This window comes from Haemaphysalis longicornis, unplaced genomic scaffold, assembly GCF_048455015.1.
Source record: "Haemaphysalis longicornis isolate Haplotype H1 unplaced genomic scaffold, Haemaphysalis longicornis Haplotype H1 scaffold_7, whole genome shotgun sequence".
In the NCBI taxonomy this organism is placed as follows: domain Eukaryota; kingdom Metazoa; phylum Arthropoda; class Arachnida; order Ixodida; family Ixodidae; genus Haemaphysalis; species Haemaphysalis longicornis.
The window spans coordinates 35,326,796-35,350,738 of NW_027526422.1; the positions used below are offsets into that span (position 1 = coordinate 35,326,796).

Below are 23,943 nucleotides of genomic sequence, written 5' to 3' on the forward strand. Positions count from 1 at the left end.
GAGGAAAAGAAGGATCTGTTCACGCGCAGCCACGGACGTGCGCAAAGCCATCCCCTTCTTCGTTTCGGAGACGGCTCGTCTGCCCTGCTAAAACTATTCCGATTAGGCTGACTTCCACCGAGTTTTCCTACTCTTCTCTGTGTTGCTTTTTTTCCCGTTTTTTATATCTTTTGAACTTAGACTAAATTGTTCCTTCTGCTCCACTATTTTGCATGATCTGATTGATTACCATGAAACAAAATAACTCTTCTTGGCCAATCCCCTAAGTGGGTAAGCGCTACTTTTTGGGTCATAGATTCCCGCGCAAAAGTCAAGAAGAAAAAGAATCGCCGCGTGCCGCACGCATCGAGCCTTCGGAGCAGCAAGCAGATCAACTATTCCTCTTCGGGACCCCCGCCTAACCTCCCTTGACCCAAGAACTGTGCCGCCTGCGTAGAAGTGTGGTGCGGACGCTTCCATGCAGCGCGATGGGGTCTGAAGACGCCACAACCACCCCCGTCATCCCTCAGGTGCTGCAGCAGAGCAGCAAGCCCTCAGGTGAGCTGTTGGAAAATCGCACGATGAGCGTTTGTCGATACGATGGGGCAGCGCTTAAGGATGTGCTATCGGTGGAAGCAGCTTCGTTTGGTCGTTCGAAGCAAACCCAGAGCGGTGTTGTTTCACCTAGACTGCCGTGCCCCTGTCTCCCCTCTGCTCATAATTCGTGCAGCCCTTCGGCCTTCTCCCACACACGGGACATACAGAGGCTTAGCATATGGAGGTATATCTGCCCGACGGAGGTACGAATACTGAGGAGGTGCCCGGACGTCACTTTTTGTAGTCGCAGCTCCCGCAATGTTGGCATGCGAATCAGCCACGCTCGCTTCTCCGCAGCTACTTTCCTTCAACGAGCAGCTGATCGCTCACGCCAACGGCGTATGAAGCGGGTGGCGATGCAAAATCTATCGGTAGTCGACCGTATCACCCAAGCAACACTGCGTTTCAGGGACATCCTTGGTGCAGGGTACGGCCAAAAAGATTTCGCTAGCGCCACCCTTTCCACTATGGTACACTTGGGGCCTCTCCTTAGTATTTTTTCCGCCATGACCTGTTGCTTTATGATGTTACTGAAACGTGCCTGGCATCGGCGCGCGTCCAGGGGGCCTGATCAAGAACACCGTCTCGCTGACCCAGGACGCAGGACTTCCCGGCAAGCCGCAACGCCGATTTGCCACGTGCATCGAGTTTCTCATGCCCATCTGCCTGCTGCCTTTCCTATTTGGAAACAAGGTACTCATGCACGCATTGGCATCGAATTGGCCTCCTTGAAGACCTTGCCGTGTATACGGTGTTGCCTTAAGTTCTAGCCCTTGCGAGAAACACAGTGTAACAACATTACACTACGATGGATGGGGCTCTTTATAACCAGCATCAAACCGTCATGTGCAAGCAGAGTTACCTGCGACCATTGTATTAGAGTAGAAGCTCGTAGCGCCGCGACGGCGACGGCCCCGAAGGGCTCAACAGAGGCGTACGCGCGCATTGGAGGGTAAATTCAAAGAGAAATTTATTCACAATAGCGTCACCTTTTATAACCTTGGAGTAGCCCCCTAATGGTGAACCACCGAAACGCCGAGATCCGAAAACTCTGATACTACAAACCTGAAATTCTAACTTGCGGATTCGGGAGGGCGACGCGATTCGCCGTGCAACCAGATAATGCGCTTATGGGAGTGTATGGTAGCTACTTACCGAAACGTACGCTCAAATAATGCGTTACTTCTTCCTTACCTACTCAGGATGAATCAAAACCATTGCGTCATTTGTACGGCACGTTGTAAATGCAAACCTGATGAAGAAACTCCCTTCGCATTATTACTCTGCACGCACGAAGCGAATAAGTGGCGGGGGAACGTAAGAGCACGAAATCTTTCGCTGTGGACATCTTCGCGGAGTTACGCGGTGGCCAAGCGGGACGCAGAGACCAGCATTCCCGTCTTGGTGGGGCGGGTGCCATAATGGCAAGGACAGCGGCGGCACACAGAATGGCCTCCTGCTAACTATAGCTTCACTTTTGTGCATACGCATACACTAAACAGACTAAAGCCTAATCTTTTGAGAAGCAATATTGTCAGTGACATAGTGCACTTACCGATGAAATGGGTGGAGTGTTCACAGATCATCTATCTCCAAAAGCTTTGGCGAAGCTAGCGAGCAGTCGAAGCAACGACATATTTTTTTACCCATACGCGTATGGTCAATACCCGGTTTCTCAACCCACTCTAAAACATCGAGCAAAGAGTGGCCCAATGTTTTAGAAATGCCGGTGGGAGCTAAATGAGAGCCCATGAAGTAGGTGCTAAAGAAAGCAATTTTCTCAAGATACTACGGCCAAAAGGTGCGAAGTTCGACGGCTGGACACCGAACGAGGCCCATAAGAGGCAATATCTCCTGCAATAACGGAGCCTACCGCCTGTAGTACGTATACGCCAACCACTGGGACAACGGCAACAATGTGGGAAGAAAAAGAAACATATTTGTGAGCACAGTTAGTCGACGATGATGGCCGCCCTTTTATCCCGCTACATTACACTTAACTCTACTGACCGTCAATGTCTCGCCACCATTCAGCACCTTATGTGGCGATGCTCGAGAGATCGCTATGTAAAAAAATTCGCCGTGTATCTGCTCCTTTCGTCGCAAATGTCATCAAAAGACGATAGTCTATGTAAACATTTGCCAAGGAAATGCCCCCCTTTGCTTTCCCGCTCACCTCTCATGCAGTTCCTGTGCCGTCGCGCTCATTCCAAGGTAAGCACATTAAAGGTTTGCGCAAGGCGATTTGAATTTACCGCGTTCCACTGCTACAGGCCGGGTTTCTCGATGCAAGCGCTGCAGTACGGCGGAGACGCGCGTGAATGGAGGCGGCCGACTAGAAGGTTTATAGAGCCGCGTGGCCGTGCTCCACGTGCGTTCCAAGCAGAACGTTGAACCTAGCTAGTGGAACCTTTCGTTGCTGTTGCCGCGTGATTTTTCATATGCCGCCAGGAGGCGGCGGTTTTCGGCAGTAGATGTAGAATATCATTTGCTATCGAAAAAGCGAGCATCCATGAATTTTTTAATAAAGGAACTATGTAAATATCCCTTGTGTACTAATTTCCTGTCTTATATTTGCGTAATGTCTTGCTCTTGTTCAACAAAGTTGACAAGTATGAACATATAAACCGGGCTTAGACGTTTACATGTGGCTGTCAGTATATAGGACTATTGCGCACTATGCATTTTACTTTGGCCGAGTGGCTGAATTGAGTTAAAGGCAGACAGACGAACAGACAGACATACAGACAGACCAAAATTTCTGGGTTTAAAGGAGCCATGAAGAGAAAACAAAAGTTTGTTTTATTCGAAAGATTAGGTGTTTCATAGTACCCCAAGCGCTTTCCCGGAAGCAAATGATGCTTTATTCACTGAGAAATAAGGCAATTTAAGCCAAAATTTTAAATCTCCCGCTCAAATTGCACATTTGGTGACGTGAGCAATGGTGTCACACGGGCCGGTCCATGAAACAGATACTTAGTATGTCGACTCCATATAGCACCCACACGCGGGAGTCGACCGAGACGGCGGCCATTTTAAAAATGCTAGTAAAACCTAGTGCACCCGCAGCCCTAGTCATGGAATCGCCTGATCCGGAGAACAAAACTCTCGCCGAGGAGCTCGGGCTTGCATTTAACAACCTCACACCACTTGAACGCTCAGCGCTTCTAAGTGCACGAGCGGCAAGAGTTGTGGGATACGCGGTGGACGGGAAAGCGACCATTCCGCGATAGCCACAACAGACGAACGCCCTGCCGTCGGCACCGCTGCCTCGTCAGCGCCGTCGCCACGGACGAATACAGACTGGTACGTATGTGCCGTATTTTCAACTTCAGTAGCAGTATCGCTTATGCCAGTTGGCCGGTGTCGTGTATGGAAAGCCGTTCGCGCGAGCTCTCTGCTTCGACCAGAAAGATACGAGCGTCAATGCGCGGTGTTTACGGCATTTTTCCTCCAAGGTCAGAGCGCCTCGAACCCGAAAATTCGTCTGCGCGACGGCGAGATGTCGAGCTCGGCCAGGCGGTTGTTTCGTGCGCATTGGCGCACACGCTTGCGTGTTCGTTCGGAACTTCAACCGTTTACTCCACCGTTCTTTGTCATAAAAAGAATGTGCAGTATGTTTCACCGGCATTTAGCTCGCTATGCAAACTTTAAGCCCTGCCTAACATGCGTTTGCTTTTGCCGGCCTCCGCCAATCGCAGAGCTTAGCCCATGTGACGGCATAGGTTCTGTTGCGGGAAATGAGCTGGTGGGTCGCATGACCATTCCCGTTTTTCCTAATTATGTAGCTTATTTGAGCGAAGTTTGCGTTATAAGTGGTGTCGTTATGGTTCTAACGAGGCAATCTTTCGAATGAACCAAACTTGTGTTTTCTCTTCATGGCTCCTTTAAGTAGCCCGAGAAAGACTATCGTCTTCAAAATAACCACGTGTCAGCGGTGGGAGCAGGCGTTGTGCTGCCCAGTCCAAAGGGCCCGAGCTTCACTGGTCTCCCGGGCGGCCGCGGTCTCGACGCAGGAGGGCATCAGCGTCTACTGCGCCCTGCTCACCCTGGCGGGCCTCCTGGGCTACCTGCTGCCGCCGCCCATCGCGGCCATGCTGCCCGTCGCCATCCTGCCCCTCAGCGACGTCTACGGAGCCGACCAGCTGGCCGCCGAATACCTCGGCGTGAGTGAGAGCCTCTCTGTGTGCCGTGGTATGCAGCTGTGCCGTTCCGATGCGGCAGTACCCTTACAGCTGCCGTTTGGGCTAGCGTAACGCATTGCCTTCCCAAAATGGGCCGCGGAATCTCCAGCTCTGATAATGGCGTGGACTCCTGCAATAAACATACAATACAACATTGGCAGGCACTTGCGGTTTGCGGTCTAGAGGCATGAACGTAAGAAATAATGTATACTAGGAGAGTAACAACTTTCATTGCTTCCGGGGCGGTGTAGTATAACCCGGCGATACCTAGCAAAAGCGACGCACTCAGAAGAGCTGCGTGCTATTGCCCGCGCTATGATCGAGTTACCTTCGCAGTAAAGCGTAGTTTGGCATTTTCGAGCTCTGTTAGGTCTGACTTCAGGCACATCCATATAAGTACCAACTTTTAAGCTGTGGACAGCCGTAAAAGTCACAACGAGGCAGTTGCATAGGATCCTGTACATTTACCCATTTATATACGCTAGAAACTCATGTTTCGGTAAAAGATGACAAATACAACTTTGTTCAGTAAAAGGTAACTTTTGCCGCTTATGTTCCAGCAGGTTATTTTCGCATTTGAAGGTAATGTTCACTCACAACCATCTATGCATAAGGCAAAATCACTCCGTCATTCGCAGACTAATAAAAGTCCATCAGGACATCACGCTCTGTTCCGTGAGGCACAAAAAGTTTCCTGTGTTGGTTTTATGTATGGAAGAAATTGAGCAGCGCCGCCGTCGCTGCTTTGGAGGCACACTGTAGGCAACCAGCAAGTTGATTTCAAACGAAAGCCTGGCCTTCCCATAAACATTTGAGCGTTGATTCGGTGCCGAATTATGCCGTCATTGTTGCTAAGACATTGCTAATCAAACTCTGACCAAACGTGATGCAAACAGCGAGAAGAAGAAAATGCGGCAGCGGTGATATAGTGGTATAGAAGCAACCGAATACGTTAGCAAGCACGCACGGAGCGCTTTCTTCAGTTTCGATCAAATCAGTCGTGCTTTCCCGAACTCTTACGTCCTTTGCAGCTCCGCACCGCTAAGCAAAATATTCCTTCATGCGACCCGTCATCAGCGTTGACGCTTTATTGTAGAAAAACATGTTGCCATTTCGAGTCTCCGCGAACGTTGGCGTCGAACCAACCGCTCGTGCTTAGCTCGCACGCTTCCTCAAACAGCGGTACCGCCGGTTCAAGTATGGACTAGTAGCGCCATCCAGCGGCAGCCAGGAAAGACGTCTCTCACGCCAGACGTTTTAATCACTTCCGGTTAAAGTTTCGCGGTTTAGCCAGTGGTTACCGCAGCTGTCGTAACGTTTTCTGTATTTGTTACTTATTTTAAGAACGTTTTGTATATTCGTATTCTCGGTGAGCTAATCTATCGATTTAGAGCATCTTGTATTTTGCAGTAGTGTTCCTTTAGGGTGCTCCGATGGACATCTGGAACTCCGAGGACTTTCGACAATGAGATTCTGTCGTATTTGCCTCAGACCTATTTGTGTTTTTGTAGATAAAGCAGACTGGTCTCCCAAAAAACAAACTAACGGTTTTAAGCACATGCGTTACAAAGAGAATCAAGACGTGCTAGATGGTTTCCTTAACGTACAACCCATAGTGTACGAGACTGCCTGAATTTTAGAAGGGCGTGTAGCTGGCAACGTCAGCCGACTCCAGCATTTCGATATTCCATACGGCAACATTTTAATAGCGGAGCTGCTGTTGTTCGAGCGATGAAGTCCGTCTGCTGTAGGTCATGCATCACGCAGGGGTATACGAGCAGGTTCCCGAGACCGCTGGTGGCGTCTATGAATGGGCATGTGAACGGTCTCGCCTGCGGTTCCTAGACCCATCGTTAGAGGGCACAGAGGTCTCGCAGGGGAGGGTTGCTCTCCCTCCAGGGAGCCTCCGGACGCTGACGTTTCGCTGCTGATTTCATTCCGTGAGCTGTAGAATTTGCACGGCAACGGCGCCGCCGTTCTCGGGCGAGCGCCTGTCGTCGTTTGAGCCCACACAAGCGAACCACAGCTCCGCTGTATCAGCAGGTTTCATACCAGGTGTGCCTGGGTTTAATTTTTACAGCGAAGCTTTCTGTGCTCACTAATGGCGTCGAAAATCGGAAACGCGCTGGAGAGAAGCCAACTTGACACAATGGGTTCCACAAAACGAATATGATGATAAGCGAAGGCACACCAAGCGCCCCAAGAAAAAATTTCCCCGCATTTCCCCGAGGGGAAGAATGTGAAAGTGCGAATGCACGAGTTGAATTTGCGCGGTTCGGTAATGTTCGCGAAAGAGAGATCACACACACACACACACAACTACAAAGAAAGAAAGATGCATTTATTCACAGACACCTATTTGTGTTGTCGTTGTACTTGATTGCTAGAGCGGATCTCAGCTTTGAAATTTCGTGTCAGTACTCCTTTAAGCGGGTGCATTAGCCCTTTTCTCGCCCGATTCCTGGCCAATACCCCACGTGGGTATGTGCCATGCACAGACACCTATTTGTGTTGTCGTTGTACTTGATTGCTAGAGCGGATCTCAGCTTTGAAATTTCGTGTCAGTACTCCTTTAAGCGGGTGCATTAGCCCTTCTCACGCCCGATTCCTGGCCAATCCCCCACGTGGGTATGTGCCATGTCAGCGGCCAGGCAGCGCGCGCCCATCTCCCCCCGTTGCCAAGGAAGACGAGGAGATTCCTGGCCAATCCCCCACGTGGGTATGTGCCATGTCAGCGGCCAGGCAGCGCGCGCCCATCTCCCCCCGTTGCCAAGGAAGACGAGGAGCGCGCGCACCCGCAGCTGTTGCTATGTGGACGGACGGCGGTCGCCGGAATTCAGGGTCGCTTATAAAGTGCATTCGCACTTAAAAAACGTTTCCCGAGGCTCGAATAGAACTTTCGGCCCTCGCCTCATGAAGCCAACCTCTATCCGATTGCCCCATTCCGACAGTCGAAGCAGTTTGGATTCTGGTCGTTGACTTTGACTTAGATTTCAAGTGCACAGGAGAAAGTTTCGCGTTTTTAATGACCGCTCTCTTAAGAAAGGGGCTTTGATTTTTAACTCTCTCTCGCGGTCCGTTGGGCATTCATATTTAAGGATACTTACGAAGCAAGGACCGCAGTTGTGGTCAATATATCGTCGCTATGAAATACACTGCAGAGCGAAGGTTGCAGAACGCCTAGAGGGCACATGGGAGAAGCGGGCATGTTTTCTAACAACATTTTGTTCGGTACCGTATCTCCGCAGCACCCCGTTCTGGTGGCCTCCCTGGTGTTCATCATCGCCATAGTGGCCGACGACACCACCGTGTTCTTTCGGCTCTGCCTGTACGCGCTGCAGCGGCACGCCCTGCGGATGCAGGTGCTCTTCTTGTACCTGCAGACGCTCGTGCTGGCGCTAAGCACGGTACTGCCCAGCGCAGTCATCGTCACGTTCAGCAGATTCTTCATCGAGCGATTCGTCACCACCGTCAACAACGAGACCATCTGCAGCTACCAACAGCGCAGCTCCATTGTCTTCTGCCCGAGCATCCGCGCCCGCACAGACAGCCTGTCCACGTTCCACTCGCTCAGGAACCGCGCTGGTAGCACAGGCGACACTAGCAGGAGGGGCAGGAGCGTGTCCGTGGTCAGCGACACCACCGCCGCCTCCAACGGCCCCATCAGCTCCGACGGGTCTGCCGGAAGCGAGGCGGTGAAGCGACCCCGGTCGCTCCCTGTCTGGCTGAGACGCGAATCACTTGCGCCGTTGGGCAACTACCCGGTATGCTCACCTTATCCCGTTCCTGTAATGAGTTGCTTCTCAGATATCCTTCGTATGAGTACTTTGCTGGCGTTCAGCCGTTCATGTGGGCGGAGAACAACACAATGAAAGGAATGCTTTAGCAGTTGATGTCTGGGGTAAGTAAACAGGAGCTATCGATTTGGGTTTCGCAAATAGCGCTGTCGCAAGTTTAGCTCATGTGACTTATGTCCTCCAACGAACAGGGAAGAACTGCTTCTATACGCTTCATTATCGCGCACCGAACAGCTCCGAGCTACGAAAATACTATCATTACGTTTTTAAAGCAAATCTTTACAACTTTCGTCCAGCGGTTTCGTGGAGGATGCGCCAATGATCTTTTGACCGGAGACACACCCCCGGCGACACACCCCTCTAAACGCATGGCGTAATTCCCCAGGCCCGTTGTTGGCGCCTGTGGGCGCCGACAGCGGTCGCCACAGCCGCTGCGACCGCGGCAGCCAATTACCCCCGAAGCCTCCCATGCATGCGGCGCTGGGTTGTTTCGGGCAACGTGACTCGTCTCGCAACACGCGAAGAGGAACGGTGCGTTCGCCATGAATGAATGACCCGTTCGCCATGCCTCCTTCTCAAGCGTTGCACGAAACCTCATGGTGTTGAGATACGGTCAACTATACAGCTAAACGAAAGGTTTAACCAAGGAAACCAGGACTCAACCAGACTAAGACAAGCTTTCGTATCGAAGGTTACCTGACCTACGCCGCAGCCATTTTTTTTCTTTCTATAAGGCTTTTTTAACAACGCAAATGTTCGCCGAGCCAGGCCACGACAGCGACGTAACATCGCGTATCTCGCACGACTCGCGCAGTACTGGGAAGTTGATTGCATTTGACAGACAGAGAACTCGTGCATGCAGGCGCCCAAGTCTCGCAAGACCTCCTTCGCCCCGATCGACTTCTCGCCCAGCGACAGCGATCCGCCCCACGTGCCTGTGCGGCGCATACGCTCTATGAGTGCGCTGGCCAAGCCGCTGCCTCCGATCCTCAAGAGCAAGCTGCCTCCTTCGCCTTCAGCCACACCGCCTCCCACGCCGCACCCACCGTCGACATTGCCCCTCGAGACGTCACGTAGAGGCACCTTCCCCATGCCGGGCGTGCTGTCCCTGCTGTCCTCGCCGGAGAACGACGACTCGGCTGCGGCCGCAGTGGGGACGACCAGCCCGCCGGCCCCGTCCCCGAGCCCCGGTCTGAGTGGCTCGTTCAGCTCTCCGCCAGAACAAGAGATGTTTGCGAGTCACGTTACTGACGGCCTGCAGACGGGCGAGGTCACGCCAATGTGCGCGTCGCGCAAGCTGAGCTCCTGCAGCGCCATCCCGGAAAAGTGGCCGCACAAGACGAAGTGGCCCGGCGCTGTGTCGCTGCCCTCGAAGAAAACCAGGGAGAGAGGCGCCGGCAAACGCAAACTCAGCCCGGACGCCCCGTCTCCACTGCGGGAATACGAGCTGTCCTTAAGAGCTCTGAAGGTAAGCTTGGAGTCAATCAACAAAGTCAAAAAAGGAAACCATCTCCCCGCGAGGGGGACTCGAGTAAATGCGTCGCATAGGGGGTGGGTTTATTGCGTTAACGTTTAGTGTTTGGGGAGTTGGTGGTAGTGAATGCGTTGTATCAGCAGCTTATTGACGTAGTTTGAATGAGTCAAGGATATCAGGCGCGTTCGTAGCCTTTCATTCTGTGTCGGTTTTGTGGCGCAGTGGGAAGAGCACCATGTACCTCGCGTTCCGCCCACAGGTAGTGAATGCGTTGTATCAGCAGCTTCTTGACGTAGTTTGAATGAGTCAAGGATATAAGGCGCGTTCGTAGCCTTCCATTCTGTGTCGGCTTTGTGGCGCAGTGGGTAGAGGACCATGTACCTTGCGTTCCGCCCGCAGGGTCGTGGGATCGAAACCAGGCGCCGGTAGGTATTATTTTTTTATATACTGTAGGGGGAGGGGTGCGGACCTGTTGTTGAGAGCGAGGAGGGTAGCGTGATGCGGGAGAGGAGGAGCGGGGGAGAGGGCGCACCTGCGAGCGATGCGGACTACTACGGACGCCTAGAACGGGTGACATCGTGAGTTAAAGAAATGCTCTGCATTTAAAATGTTTAATTGCAACGACGAGTACAGTTGTCTGAACGATTGACAAAAAGGCAGCAGAAATGCCTGAAGCCCCTGGCTCCCTCGAAGAGACAAGGCTCATGGCATGTCCATGTTCATAGAAGATCTTTATAGAAATAACACTAAATTACGAAATATCTCGCATAAACAAATTTGAGAGAACTACCCTCTAATAACTCACTCAGCTCTTTCCGGCCAGAAAGATGTTTTGCTGAGCCCCACCGACCACAAGAAAGCGAAGGGAATATAGAAAACTTTCCTATTTTGCGGACGCTCCATGTCGTCAGCAATGCCGCAAAAGAAGAAACCATCAAGAAACCATAGTTGTCGCTGAATTGCAGCAGTTAAGCATTGAAGGGATACGATCAAATGGAACTAGAGGCCGCACTACAAATGCTCCGTCATGTTTCCTGGTAATGTCTGGTCAGTGGCCGCCAATTGCACAAACAAGATTCTTTGAAATCATCGCGACCACTCCCCAAAAATGTCTGCAGAGTCATCATTGCTTCATCTCTTCTTTTTATTAACTATATCATTCGTTTGAAGCTTTCGAAAGAATTGGTTTCATTTTTATCGGCAGCCAAAATCTTTTAAATGAGCGAAAAAGACAAGAAAAATTTCTGCGTCTGTCGCATTTCCGCATTTCGTGCTGTCGTCTCGTCGTATTCTTGCCATGTCGTGATTCTGATTTTCTTTCGTGGGTCGTATTCCTGTTTTGACTTTGATGTTCGATGGAACCCAATTCCTGTCTTGTCGTGATTTTGATGTTCCATCGGTATTTATTTGTTTACAGGTACCTTACAGGCGAAGAAATATTGCGGCGCATTGCTAATGATTGAAAGAAATAATCCATTTTTACTTGTGTTACGCTGCAGCACAAATCATAGTTACGAGGAATATATCGAACTGCCCTATTTTGAACTGCCTCGAGCATGTCGTTTAAGTAGTTTTGGTGGAGGGGACCGGATTGGTGAGGCAAATTTGAGTTGAGGGCAACAAAAGTTTCGTAAGCCAGTTTGCGGACGTTAGCGCGGGAAGATTGTAGGTTACGGTGTAGGTAGCCAACTGATGTCGAGGCATTCGCACAGATATTAGTGATGTGACAGGACCATGAAAGATATTGGGTGAAGTGTACGCCCAAATATTTTACGTGGAAGCATTAATTTTTTTATTTATTTATTTATTTATTTATTTATTTATTTATTTATTTATTTATTTATTTATTTATTTATTTATTTATTTATTTATTTATTTATTTATTTATTTATTTATTTACGTTAAGGGCCCAAGAGGGCATTCATAAGGGGAGTGACATACAGCAATAATAACAACGAAGATTGTTTCAAATATGCACGGTATAGCAAAATAATCCGTCGGACTTCAAAAAAATATACAGAAAAGACCGCACAAATATTCACAGAGGAAACACATTGGGAAAGCAATACTTATCGTTTTCACAAAAGCAAAAGGTTACAATGATTAAGATTGGTTATTGGTTTCAAGAAAAGCAAGTACCGCAGATTGGAAAGTTGACTGCTGAATGTGTGCGACAATGCTAGCAAGCAGTGAATTCCACTCAATTATCGAAAAAGCAAGAGGAGAAAATTGGTGTCAACATGCCAGACCATTTCGTTATTTATGCCGTACGAAAAACTTGAGGGGTCATTTTTACGACCGAATGACAGGGTTTTATATTCCGATGCGTTAAGTACCATTTGCCAAGTTTCACACCATTTGATAATTCCGTCAATAATTTTCTGCAGTGTGTAATGATCGCTAACGTCTTTCTTAGGATGGTAGATTATGCAGCCGTGGGTAAGTATTCGTATGAATGATGTAACACCATGTGTCAAGCCATTAATATAAATATGAAATAGCACCGGAGCGAGCACGCTGCCTTGCGGCACTCCGGAAGTACACCACACATTGGCAACGAATCATTGTCGATGTCAGTGAATTGTTGCCAGGGAAAGCAAATTCATAAGCCAGGATAAGGTTAGTGAGTCTAATTGAAGAGCAGATAGTTTTGTAATTAGGCGACAATGGGCACACTGTCAAACGCCTTCGAAAAGTAGAGAAAAATCCAGTCTGTTTGAAGATAGTTATTCATGTTAGTATGAAGGTCAGTTGTGAATTGTCGCAGTTGAGTCTCACATGACCAACCTTTCCTGAACACGTGTTGGTTGCGGAAAAAGAACTGGTTAGACTCGAGGTGGTTGTTTATGGGAGAAGCGGTGACGTTTTTTAAACGTTTGCAGCAAATCGATGTAAGGGAGATTTGACGGTAATTTTGGGGTGCATATTTGTCTTCTCATTTAAACAACAGGGTAACTTTGGCATTTTTCCAGTCATAGGGTATGTTACCGATCTCAAAAGACGTTTAAAAAATATAGCACAGACGTTTGCTTTTACTTTAATGGCGTTTTTAAATAGTTTGGAGTTAATATTATCAGCGCCAGCTTACCTGGACACCTTCAGCTTGGTTATCAGGCATGCTATACCTTCGGCGGTAATTTTAATAGGTTGCATGTACTGGCGATTGTAATATCGTACATTAGGTGTTCTGGATTAATCCCCCTGGGTAAACGCTGAGGAAAAAAGTCTACATTCGGAACAACACTGTCTGTGAAAGAAATTGGGGAGTTTCATCATGTAAAGCGATGTGGTTATCACAATTTCAAGGTATTTCACGTCAGATTTTTTATCAGTTTTTAGAAGGGGTAGTTGCACATGATTTGAATGTTATTGCCCATTTTGAAGAACAGCGTAAATGGCAGTTACGTTGCGACTACAGGAATGTTTGTCGTTGAGAAAATTGAATTTGTCATTACGACAGACATGTGTCCTAACGTCAAAAGGCTTTGTCGTAACAACAGGACTTCTGTTGTCACAACAAATTTTCTGTCGTATGACAGGACTTATTCTTATGATTTTGCGGTATTCTTCTTGTGATTTTAGAAAAAATGCAAGTTTAAACTTGCATTTCGTCTTTATGGTCTTTATGGCCCCTCTAACTGCGCTACACACCACTGTCAAAAGGCGGCAACCCGCATAGCATGGCTTTTTATCTTCCCTGCGGTGCCTATCCAGGCATTCAGCGACACCGAGGTGCTCACGGCCAAGGACGTCCATCACCTTGATCCCCGTATTCGTCAGCAAGACCGGCGGAAGGGGAAGACCAAGCCGAATTCAAAAGGCGGTTCCAAGCCAGCGTCCGACCCAGTGCCCCCTGCAGACCACGAGTGCAAGCCGGCGCCGCACCAGAACGCGGAACCCCAGTCCCAGCCGGAACCCAAGGGTGAAGTCAAGCTGGAGCCCCAAAACGAAGTCAAGCTGGAGCCCCAAAACGAAGTCCAACTGGAGCCCCAAGACGAGGACAAGCTGGAGCCCAAGAACGAGCCAGCGCGGCCAGAGTTGCGTGGTGTCCTCAAGAAAAGCAGGCCGTCTCTCCAGAGTGGCTTCGTCCCACGTCGAGATAGCGCGCCCATTTGGTGGCCGCCCTCCCTGGACACCGACCCCTTATATCCTGAGTTCACAATGGCTGGGCTCCCGGCGTACTCCACAGCCAGCGGCGATCCCCGCCTGTCCATCACGCCTCAACCAGGAGCTTCCTGGACCGAGACAAAGATCCCTGATGGCGCCTTGGGTTACTGTGAGCAGCCCAATTTTGCACGCATGGCGTCTAGTTGTAATACTACCGCTCTGAGAGCAAGCTGACGTGTCGTTTTCAAATTGTGAGGCAGAAGTTGCCATAGCTGTTAGAGACACTAGATAGTCATGTAGTTCCCTTAAACAACCACCAACGCGTGCAAGGCTTTAGAGGTCAACGTCTTGCTAATTTATAGACCTGAACTCTCAGGTTTCAGGAAAGGATAACCATATATCCTAAAAATGTATACTGGTTCACGGCAAGTGCTAGTGTCGTGTTAGGGGACGTATGCTTTCTCGTTTCGCATAAATCTGCAGCAATGGCTTCTCCCTACGCCTGCAGCCCTGTTTTGAAAAGCGGCACGCGGTAATGAAAGCACACAGTTATCGAAAAAAACAGCATTCGACACGTCTTCACAGACATCTAGCGTTCGTACCCATATACGCGCACAAACCCGGCTTATTTTTATTAAAGGCACTCCTTACAGAACCCTCCCCTCACTTCTTTCACGCCACCTGGCGCGACTGGTGAGGAGCTTAATTACGCAATCCTGTCCCCGACAGAGTCTTCCGTGACCATCACATCTCGCGATATTCCACCGTGGAACGGGTAGCTCTTCCCACTGTGAAGGGGAGGCTGAGCTTTATTGTAAATTTTCGGCAGCAACAGCGCGAATAATGAAGCATATTTCCTAGTCCATCAGCAACATATTTCTTACAAAGAATTTACGTCGTTAAGGTAAATGTGAATGCGTGCGGTAGCGATCCAGCGAAGGTATCGCCGCGCGGTTATTCTTGGTTACCCTGTTTTGTAATTTTACGCACATCACACTCATTTGGGCACCTGGTCACGCTGGACTCCCAGGGAACGAAGCAGCGCATGCTGCCGCCCGAGCGCTTCACTCCCGGGCATTCCCATACAAGGAACCGGCGAGCCGGACACCTCAGTTATCCCCGCCTGACTTACTCACACCCCTCGACACCACTTCTAATGCCCTTTTATCTGACTATACCCACACACGAAGAACATACCCTCCTCTTTATCACACGCTCACCAACTACGAATGTTACACATACCGCTGACTACAAACTGGCACATTCTTCAATCACGCCATCCTACACCATATCGCCCCCACTATTTACCCTTTCCACTGCCAGCACTGCGATACCCCTCTCACCACTTACCATCTAGTATTCTCCTGCCCATACTCACCTAACCCCCTCCCCTCACCCTCCCTGGAGCAGTGGGAGACTGAGCTGACCAGCCCGGACCCAGCCCGCCAGCAGGCCCTGGTCTCCCGGGTGGTGTTGGTGGTGAAAAACATTTATAATACTATATACAAGTGAGAGATAGGGGCGGCCTTAAGGGCCGACCCTGTTCAAACTCTAGGAGGAGTCCCTAGTCCGGGACCCCAGTGGCTTCCGCGGCGGCGCGCGCCCTGGCCACGATGGCTCGTTGGCCCTCCAAGGTCGAGCAGCCGAGCAGAGCAGCCTCCCAGCTCTCACGTGTAGGGGGGGAAGGGGACGTGATTGGGGGGACCGCCGGGTTGGATGGGCATGCCCACACCATGTGAAAAGTATCCGCAAACGGATGATCACAGTGTGGGCATTCCCCGGAGAAGGCCGGATTGAAGTGCTTACGTATCGCCGGGCACAATACCGTGTTAGTGTATAGCCGTAAGAGCCAGCGCTCGTCAGCCTTAGTCAGGCCCGGCGCCGGAGGCGGAAATCGGAGCCTGTTCAATTTGTACATCGCTGTGATGTCGCGAAATGAGCTGACCGGGTTAGGTTCTGGATAGTCAAGAGATGGAGGGCGAGGAGGGTCCCGCGAATCGGCAGCCTCGTTACCACCTAGTCCTGCGTCAGCTGGAGTCCAGATAACGGAACGTGTATTTGGGCGGTCCATATAATAACAGCCCTTGAGGATTCGAGCAGCGCGAATGGTGATGCGACCTTTGGTAAGATTTTGGCACGCACTCCGCGAATCGGTAATAATGATCCGAGATGCGGGGTCCGCTGCGGCGAGAGCTATGGCGACTTCCTCCGCATGAGAAATGTCCGGTGCTCGAAAAGTGAGCCCTTGAACAGGCACGTTTTGATGGATTACTGCTGCCGTGTACCACCCCCCGTGGTGAGGGCCAGGCGCGTCCGTGTAGAATACTCCAGGCCGGGACCCATAGCGTCCTTGCAAGGCTGTAACCCCCGCAGTTCACCTGCCTTCGTGAGTACCTCTAGCCATGGTTTGGGGTAGAGGCTGGATATCCAACGCACCACGCCAGTCCTCTGGGATCGTGGTTCGCTCTTCTGCCTGATATGTGTAGGAGATGTGGAGGCGTTGTAAGAGGCATCTCCCAGCGTGCGACTTGGTAAGCAGCAGGTACTGGTTATGGAGATGGGCCTCTTTGAGTTATCCGTACGTGTTGGTCATGCCCAAATCTGCAAGACGCTGGTTAGACGTCGAGATAGGGAGGTCGAGGGCGCGCTTGTATATCTTGCGGAGAATGCCTTCGAGCGTGTGCACATCACATTTGCGCAAACGTAGGTAGGGTGTCGAATATAGGATCCGACTGGTCACGAAAGCGTTGGCGAGGCGCAAAGCATCGCGGCTTCTGAAACCCCCCCGCTTGTTTGAGACCCGACGGACCATGCGGCCCACTTGATCCGCGACCATACGTAACATGCGCAGGGTTGTGTCGACTTTCCTGCTCTTGTGTATGAAGAGTCCCAAGACACGGATTTCCTCGCGTTCCGGGATTGGCCCGGTTCGCCAGGAAAGTGCGATTTGAGTCGTATCTTTTGGTTTGGGGCGAAGATGCACGTACTCCGATTTTTCAGGGGAACATTCGAGGCCGCAGCGGCGCGCGTATTCATCTACGACCGATGCTGCATGCTGCAGGCTGGCCTCAATGCTGCCAGGGGAACCCTGGGTTGCCCACAGCGTGATATCGTCGGCGTACAGAGCGTGCCGTACGCCGGGGATATCCTTCAGCAGTGGGGGGAGATGAGCCATGGCGAGATTGAACAAAAGAGGAGAGAGGACCGCTCCCTGTGGTGTTCCTCGAGTACCCAGAGGGTATGGGCCATGCTCCTTGCCTTGAATGCGGAGGTACGACTGCCGTTCAGTCAGGAACTGACGGATGTACCTGAAAGCATTATACCCACAGTTCGTTTGGGAAAGATAGGTAAGAATGATTTTGTGGGTAACGTTATCAAAAGCCCCCTGAAGATCTAAGGCGAGGACTACCTTATCGTTACTTGTATGCTCGATCGGCTCAATGACGTCACGATGGAGTTGTAGGAGAATGTCCTGAGCAGAGCGATGTGGACGAAAGCCGTGCATAGTGTCGGCAAAAGTGTGCTGGACCTCGAGGTAATCGGAAAGCCTATCCCTAACCATTGTTTCCATAAGCTTCCCCACACACGAGGTTAACGAAATGGGGCGTAGATTTTCGATGTTGATAGACTTGCCCGGTTTAGGAATAAAAGTTACCAGAGCCGTTTTCCAATCAATTGGTAGCGGTTCGCGCCCCTCCCAAATTTGATTGAAGTAGTCGAGGAGGTGAAGGTATGCTGGGTCTGGGAGGTTGGCTAGAAGCTTAACAGTCACTTGATCCCGACCCGGCGCCGTTCCTCGCTTCATTTTCGACAGGGCCGCCTTCAGATCGTGGAGTTCAAAGCAACGATCCAAGTCTGCGTTCTCCGAGCCTGCATAGGAGAACGCCGGTTCGATGGAGTCCTGCAGGCCACAGATATATTTATCCCTAAGAGACTGTGCCAATTTATCTGAGTCACCCGCGTAAGCGTGGAGCGCGCGTTGAAGATGTTTTTGCGTTTCTGTGCGCGTTTGGCTAGGGTCGATGAGAGCCCCGAAGAAACGCCACGTGCTGCGGTTGGACATATGCTTGGCGGCATTGTTGCAGCGTTCTACCCAATTGGAGTCAGCGATCTGGGCCGCGTACTCGGCCGCTTCCTGAGTAAGGGCTGCTATGCGGAGTTTGAGCTTACGGTTATTCTTCTGTCGGTGCCAACGGCGGACAAGGCTACGCCGAGCCTCCAAGATATGCAGTAGATGTTTATCTACCGCCGGCGTGGCCTCTGAGAGCTGAACCGTCTGCTCAGTTTGGCGAAGCGACGTCACAAGGTGTTGAGACCAAGTGGCGTAGCCTTGTTGAGCTATGGGGGCCGAAGTCGTGTAGTCCGAACGGAACTTGTCCCAGTCCGGAAGTTTCGCTTGTTGATGGGGACGGGTAAGGGGATGCGTCCGAATTGTAGTGAGAAGAATGCAGTGGTCGCTGCCGAGGGTTTCATCGGTGTTGAGCCATTCTGCATGCCTGCTCTCCAGTCAGCGCGGTCACGAGGCCTTCTGGACTAAGAAGGCCTCCCACACCCCTTCCCCTGTTGCTCCAATAAACGTTCACCACCACCACTACCACCCAATGCCCCTATAGCATCGCCTCTCTCACGTGCGCACGCACACGCACATGCTCACGTGCACACGTGCGCGCGCTGACAAAAACACGTGCCAATGGAAAGCTCAATCGTGTATACCTTCCCAATGCTGAGGCTACCCAATGTTTCGTCGCTTGCTTCATCATCACAAATTTCCAAGCTTCATCATATCGGTCGTCCTCTCGGCCTCAACTTCGAAACGATTCCTTTTTCGGCGTGTGCCTTTTTTGACGGCCGAGAAATATAAAGGAAATCTTCGCATTGCCTTTCTTTTCGGCGTAGCTAGAATCTGATTGATGGAAGTGCAGTAGCAGCAGGCTTGAAGACTTCGTCCTCATCATTTGCCATTCTGTCCATCGGGCCATTTCGACTCTAAATGTTCGTAGTACACCCACAGAATCAGAATGAAATTTCGTGAGCACCATCGCGTCTAATGCGTGTCCGTGAAACATTTCTCCTTTCAGACAACGGCTACGAGCAACAGACATCGTCTTCACGTGTGCGAGCGTAAGTGCAAGCTACCTCTAACTCTCTGGCTCGTCCTCTCGCGCGTCCTTCACCACGTTTTCCTCTTCCTGAAGACTGACCACGTCGGTGCGGCCAGCGTTCATCGTCGGGGTCGCCTACACCGCCATCTTCGGCAACCTGATCAACTTCAACACGGTGCCCACGAGACAAGCCCTGCTCGTCATGCTCCAATGGTACGCAGCGGAATAGGAAGAAAGCAGGATAAAAAATGGGTCACGTTGAACACTTGTAAACCTAGTTATCACGAAAGGCCTGCTTGGCCTAATTTTGCAAGGACTATGCACACAGTGTTTCATGAAAGTCACGCTACTTCATGATTTGATACAACCTGTCGCTTGGTGCTGGAGCACACGTACCGAGGACTCAGCCGGCGGGATATCCGAGGCGAGAATGTGACACAAAGCGTCGGCGAAGCGGCCTTTGAACCCTCTAGTCATGTGATACAGAACAGGCTAATCTCCAAGCGAGCGCAGCTGCGCTGCCTCTGCAGCGGATCACACGGCGGGACGACATACTTGCCACATTATCATTACGGCGGCTCAAGGTCGCTGCGACGCGATGAATGACCTTGCGAGACATAACGTTGCAGAGCTGTCGCTTTAAAGTAACTCGGCATCGTTAATTGTGTACACAATTTTGTCCTCCCAGCTTACATGATAGAGGACGGTTCATTTTCCAATTCGATACCAAATTGATTAGGGCAAACCTTTAGGCGAAGGAAGAAGGAAAAATGACATGGCCAAAGCGCTATTCATGTGGTCCCGATCGCGCCGCGTTGAGGTGGCGTAACTGCCGAGATTCTCGCGTGCAAGCGTTGCCTCTGTTTGGACGACGGAAAGCTAGAGGAGAATTTAAAGCTGTTCAACTCAGGACAAGATTAAACGGCTGTACAGTAAACAGGATTACACCAGCCATGATCACGCTATCCCGCAACATGAGATCTCCTGGGCTTTTAGCAAAATGCACTGGCCCACTGCTCGCAGCGAAAGAACCTCTGTAGGAGCAAATTTAACCATTCTAAGTTTTGCGCGCGGAAGAAGAGAATTCGAACTGCAGTCAGATGAAAACACACTTGACCTCTGTTCGACTGAGATGAGGTTCACGGCACGCGCCGACAGCCGATGCGCGCATGCGCAGCAAATCCTCTCAGCTGCCAACAGCCTCTGCGTGCCACGACATGTACTGAGACGTTTGTCTTTGCAACTTCGGTCACTTCGCAAGTAACTTTTCCGCAGCTGGTGCGGCTTGGTTGGGTTTCGGGGCAATTAACAGTCAATTGCTTTGCACGTGAATGAAGCACTGGTGGCACGTGACAGAGGCACTTTGCTAATTTGTATACGATTCCCTACTCCACCAGGCTTTTTCTCCACAGCTCAGAAAATTGGTGCAGGCCATTCTGCGGTTACGTAGTTTCACAGTTACTTTCTACCGCAAACTGTTGATGATCTCCGATATAAATTTAGGATGGCACGGTATCTGCGAGGCAACTGGTGGAAGCTGCTCCTACCCCTGCGTGGCGCACAAATTTCAGCAGACTTAGAAAAGGGTCGACCTACAACAGCTCTCCTGTTAATAACTTGCCGTGCGAATAGTGTTGCTCGAATTGGTGGTGGACGCAGCGACGGCTTCTTTTCTGTTTCTGCAGCCGAGACAAGCAGTGCCCTGTGGACTGGCGGAGCTGGTTTGCCGTTGCGATACCCGTGGTGATCATCTGCTCCGGGCTGTGCTGGTTGGTCATATACTGCAGCAGCCTGATGAGCTGGTGAGTGGAGCGGAGCTCCGCTTGGATGAAAACTTCGGCAAACGCTTCGCTAAGGCCATGGCGTTGGAACAGCTGTTCTGCGCCAGCTGTTGTATACGCTGCCATCACGTTAATTCAAATGCGTACGCGTTCGTACGTACATTTCTAATTCGCCTGTTTTTGGGCCACAGCTTACCCAGGTTAAAAGTGCCGTAATGGCATCGATGTCTTACACTCTTTGTCACCTCTCTCTAATAAAGCAGATTTGATAAATGTCTCCTCACGACGTTTTTCTTTCTTGAGAAGAGAGAGACAGAGAGTAGTGAGCCGACCACGTTTGACCCTCTGCGCAGGCTCAAGCATTGACATGCGTCTGTAAAGAGGAATGCCTTTTATTTGTCGTAATATATGCCTTTAGACAGGCAGTGTGATGCGATATCTTCTGCATCTCTGAAACATATAACTGTGGCTTAGTGTATACAGAAAATGCCCCTCCGTTTAAACTGCTACACAATTGTACTTCGCTATTTTAATACAACGACATTCGTTCGGCAGATTTAAATGTTCTGAGAACGTAGAATCTTCGTGTGGACCTAAAAGCCTGCCGGGTCTGGCTCAAAAGCGAGGGCGAATGATCATCCCGCTTCTGTTGAAAGCCTCAACGAAAAATTGGTTCATGATTAAACTCCTGATCACGCTGTTCAAGATTCATGGCATTGTATAAACTGGTACAACAGCTTTGCTCTTTCAAAACATTCCGCCTATATTTCTTTTCCCCCCTCAGCGTTGACGAAATTGACGAACAAACACACGAGGACATGTCAAAGTGCTCTCGGGCTCGTCGGTGCAGCATCAAGGCACCCGTGTAAGTCGATATTTGTTTGTGTTTATAAAAAGGTCGCCTTGACCAAATCATCTCACACCATCGCTCCTCCTTGGCAGTGTCAGGGACAGCCTACTCTTCTGCTGCATCGTCGGGATCCCACTCGTTATCACTGCGTACAGCTCTTGGGACCCCAACCGGTGAGATGCCTTCATAGATTGCTTTTGCGACTGCGGGAGAAACAGGGATGTACGACGAATCAGGTCGACCTACGCGATAAGTCGTTTCTGGGTTCATGTCAGGAATTTGTCACTTTCCCACCGTGACATTTCCTTCGTGGCATCGGCTGTTCGAAGTCCCGAACTTTATGGGATATCTCCGATAATATTTGGACGTCTGCAGGCCCCTGGACGGTCCCGTGTTCGGCCTGTCCGTGGTGGCGATGAGCGTGGTGCCCGCGTCGACGCTGCGCCACTGCTGGTCACAGCGCATGCTCAGCTGGCGCACGGTGGCCGCACGCATGCCGTGGCACCTCATCCTCATGATGGGCTCGGTCATGGCCCTCACGCGGACAGTCGAGGTACGTGCGCGACGGACACGGACCGATGCATGATGCAGTATTGGGGCTTGGGGCCACGCCTCTCAGTACCACATTTCGGCAGTTTTGGTCCCCACTTGGCACGATTTAGTTATGTTTTTACGGCAATCAGGCCTTCATCTACTCCTGAATCCGCAGAGTAATTGTATTACCTTCGCTAAGCTGAGATGAATGCGCTTGCTCCTTTGTAAGTTTTCGGACGGCAATTTTAGTCCGGAAATCGACGAAGGTTCGGGATCTTTCACGCTACTGCAATGAATTTGTACCTAACGCAACTGCTTGTTGAGTCAGAGCATTCAAGTTAGCATCTATAGTGACATACTGATGCGCAGCATAAAGGCTGCAAATAAATCCAGACGTGAGCCAAGACTTTTGAGGCGGAAAGAATAGAAGTGTTTGAGAGCCACGTTGTATCAGTGAGCAAGGCTGCTTGCAGGCGAAGATCAAAAGATCGCGAACAAATCAAATGAGTGGCATGATTCTGGAAAAGTTCGTGTTACAATAAGCGTGCTCTTCGCGTGTTGAGTTCAAACTATAGGGGTGCAGAACTATCACGTGCGTGTCTCCGTAACTGAATGATGAACGGGACCTTTTTGCTCGTCATAGCAGCTTACTTACAAGAGGCGAGAAGCGCCGCATGTTCCTGATCGTGCATAGGCAATTAAAATGGTCGCAAAACTGTTAGAGAGCAATCTGGAAAAGATCAAGAATCCGCCACGGTGGCTCAGTGCCGCGTCGTGCTGCTGGGCCCAATGCCGCCGGTTCGATTCCGTACGCAGTGGCTGCTTTTACATGGAGCAAAAACCCGAAAACGCCCGTGTGTCGGAATTGCGGCGCATGCTAAGGTTCCCCCTCCCATCCCCCTCCTGACCGCACCATCTCCCTTTTGTGGACTCCTGGCCATGTGGGCTTTGGCGGCGCGGAGAAGGCACATGAGGCGGCCCGAGCTTTGATACACCGGACCCCTCAGCAGAGCCCCCTCCTCGCTTCACATCCCCCTCCTCACCTAGAGCCACTGCTCACCTTCCGCGAAATCACCCTCCATCACAGGCTTTCACGCACCACCCTTCCACCCCCTCACCCCTCGTTATCCCCGGTTGAATCATCCCTCTGGAGACAGATCCAAACTCCAAACCCATTCCCTCCCCACTCGATCCATCCTCACCCACATATCGCCATCCCTCTTTCCCACCCCCGCTTGTCCACACTGCGGGGACTACGAAGACACCCCCCACGCCATATGGCACTGCCCTTCCCTGCTTCCTCTTCCCCTACCCAACCCCCCCGACTCCTGGCTGTCTACCCTCGCGCGCTCGGACGCCCAGTCCCAGTGCGCCCTGGTCGACAGGGCTCGGGCCTATAGGGCTGCGCTTCCGCGGCTCCACCGTCCGAACTAACTTAGCCTGGCCAGGAATAAAACGTGTTTCTCTCTCTCTCTAAGGTTCCCCAGGTGGTCAAAATTAATGCGCAGCCGTCTACTTACGCGCTACATTTCCCAGGT

At 50.9% G+C, this 23,943-nt stretch overlaps 1 protein-coding gene across 1 annotated transcript in view; it reads left to right on the top strand.

Moving 5' to 3' along the window:
* The first annotated feature begins 467 nt into the window (after nt 1-467).
* The window catches only part of LOC144146251 (uncharacterized), a 28,555-nt gene continuing 5,079 nt past the window's right edge, over nt 468-23,943 (top strand). The window contains exons 1-12 of the mRNA XM_077678214.1: nt 468-537; nt 1,139-1,269; nt 4,593-4,742; nt 8,009-8,548; nt 9,420-10,025; nt 13,746-14,307; nt 19,217-19,259; nt 19,334-19,453; nt 20,926-21,042; nt 21,806-21,886; nt 21,964-22,044; nt 22,247-22,424. Coding sequence (XP_077534340.1) covers nt 468-537; nt 1,139-1,269; nt 4,593-4,742; nt 8,009-8,548; nt 9,420-10,025; nt 13,746-14,307; nt 19,217-19,259; nt 19,334-19,453; nt 20,926-21,042; nt 21,806-21,886; nt 21,964-22,044; nt 22,247-22,424 — 2,679 coding nt within the window. The remainder of the gene's footprint in view (nt 538-1,138; nt 1,270-4,592; nt 4,743-8,008; nt 8,549-9,419; nt 10,026-13,745; nt 14,308-19,216; nt 19,260-19,333; nt 19,454-20,925; nt 21,043-21,805; nt 21,887-21,963; nt 22,045-22,246; nt 22,425-23,943) is intronic.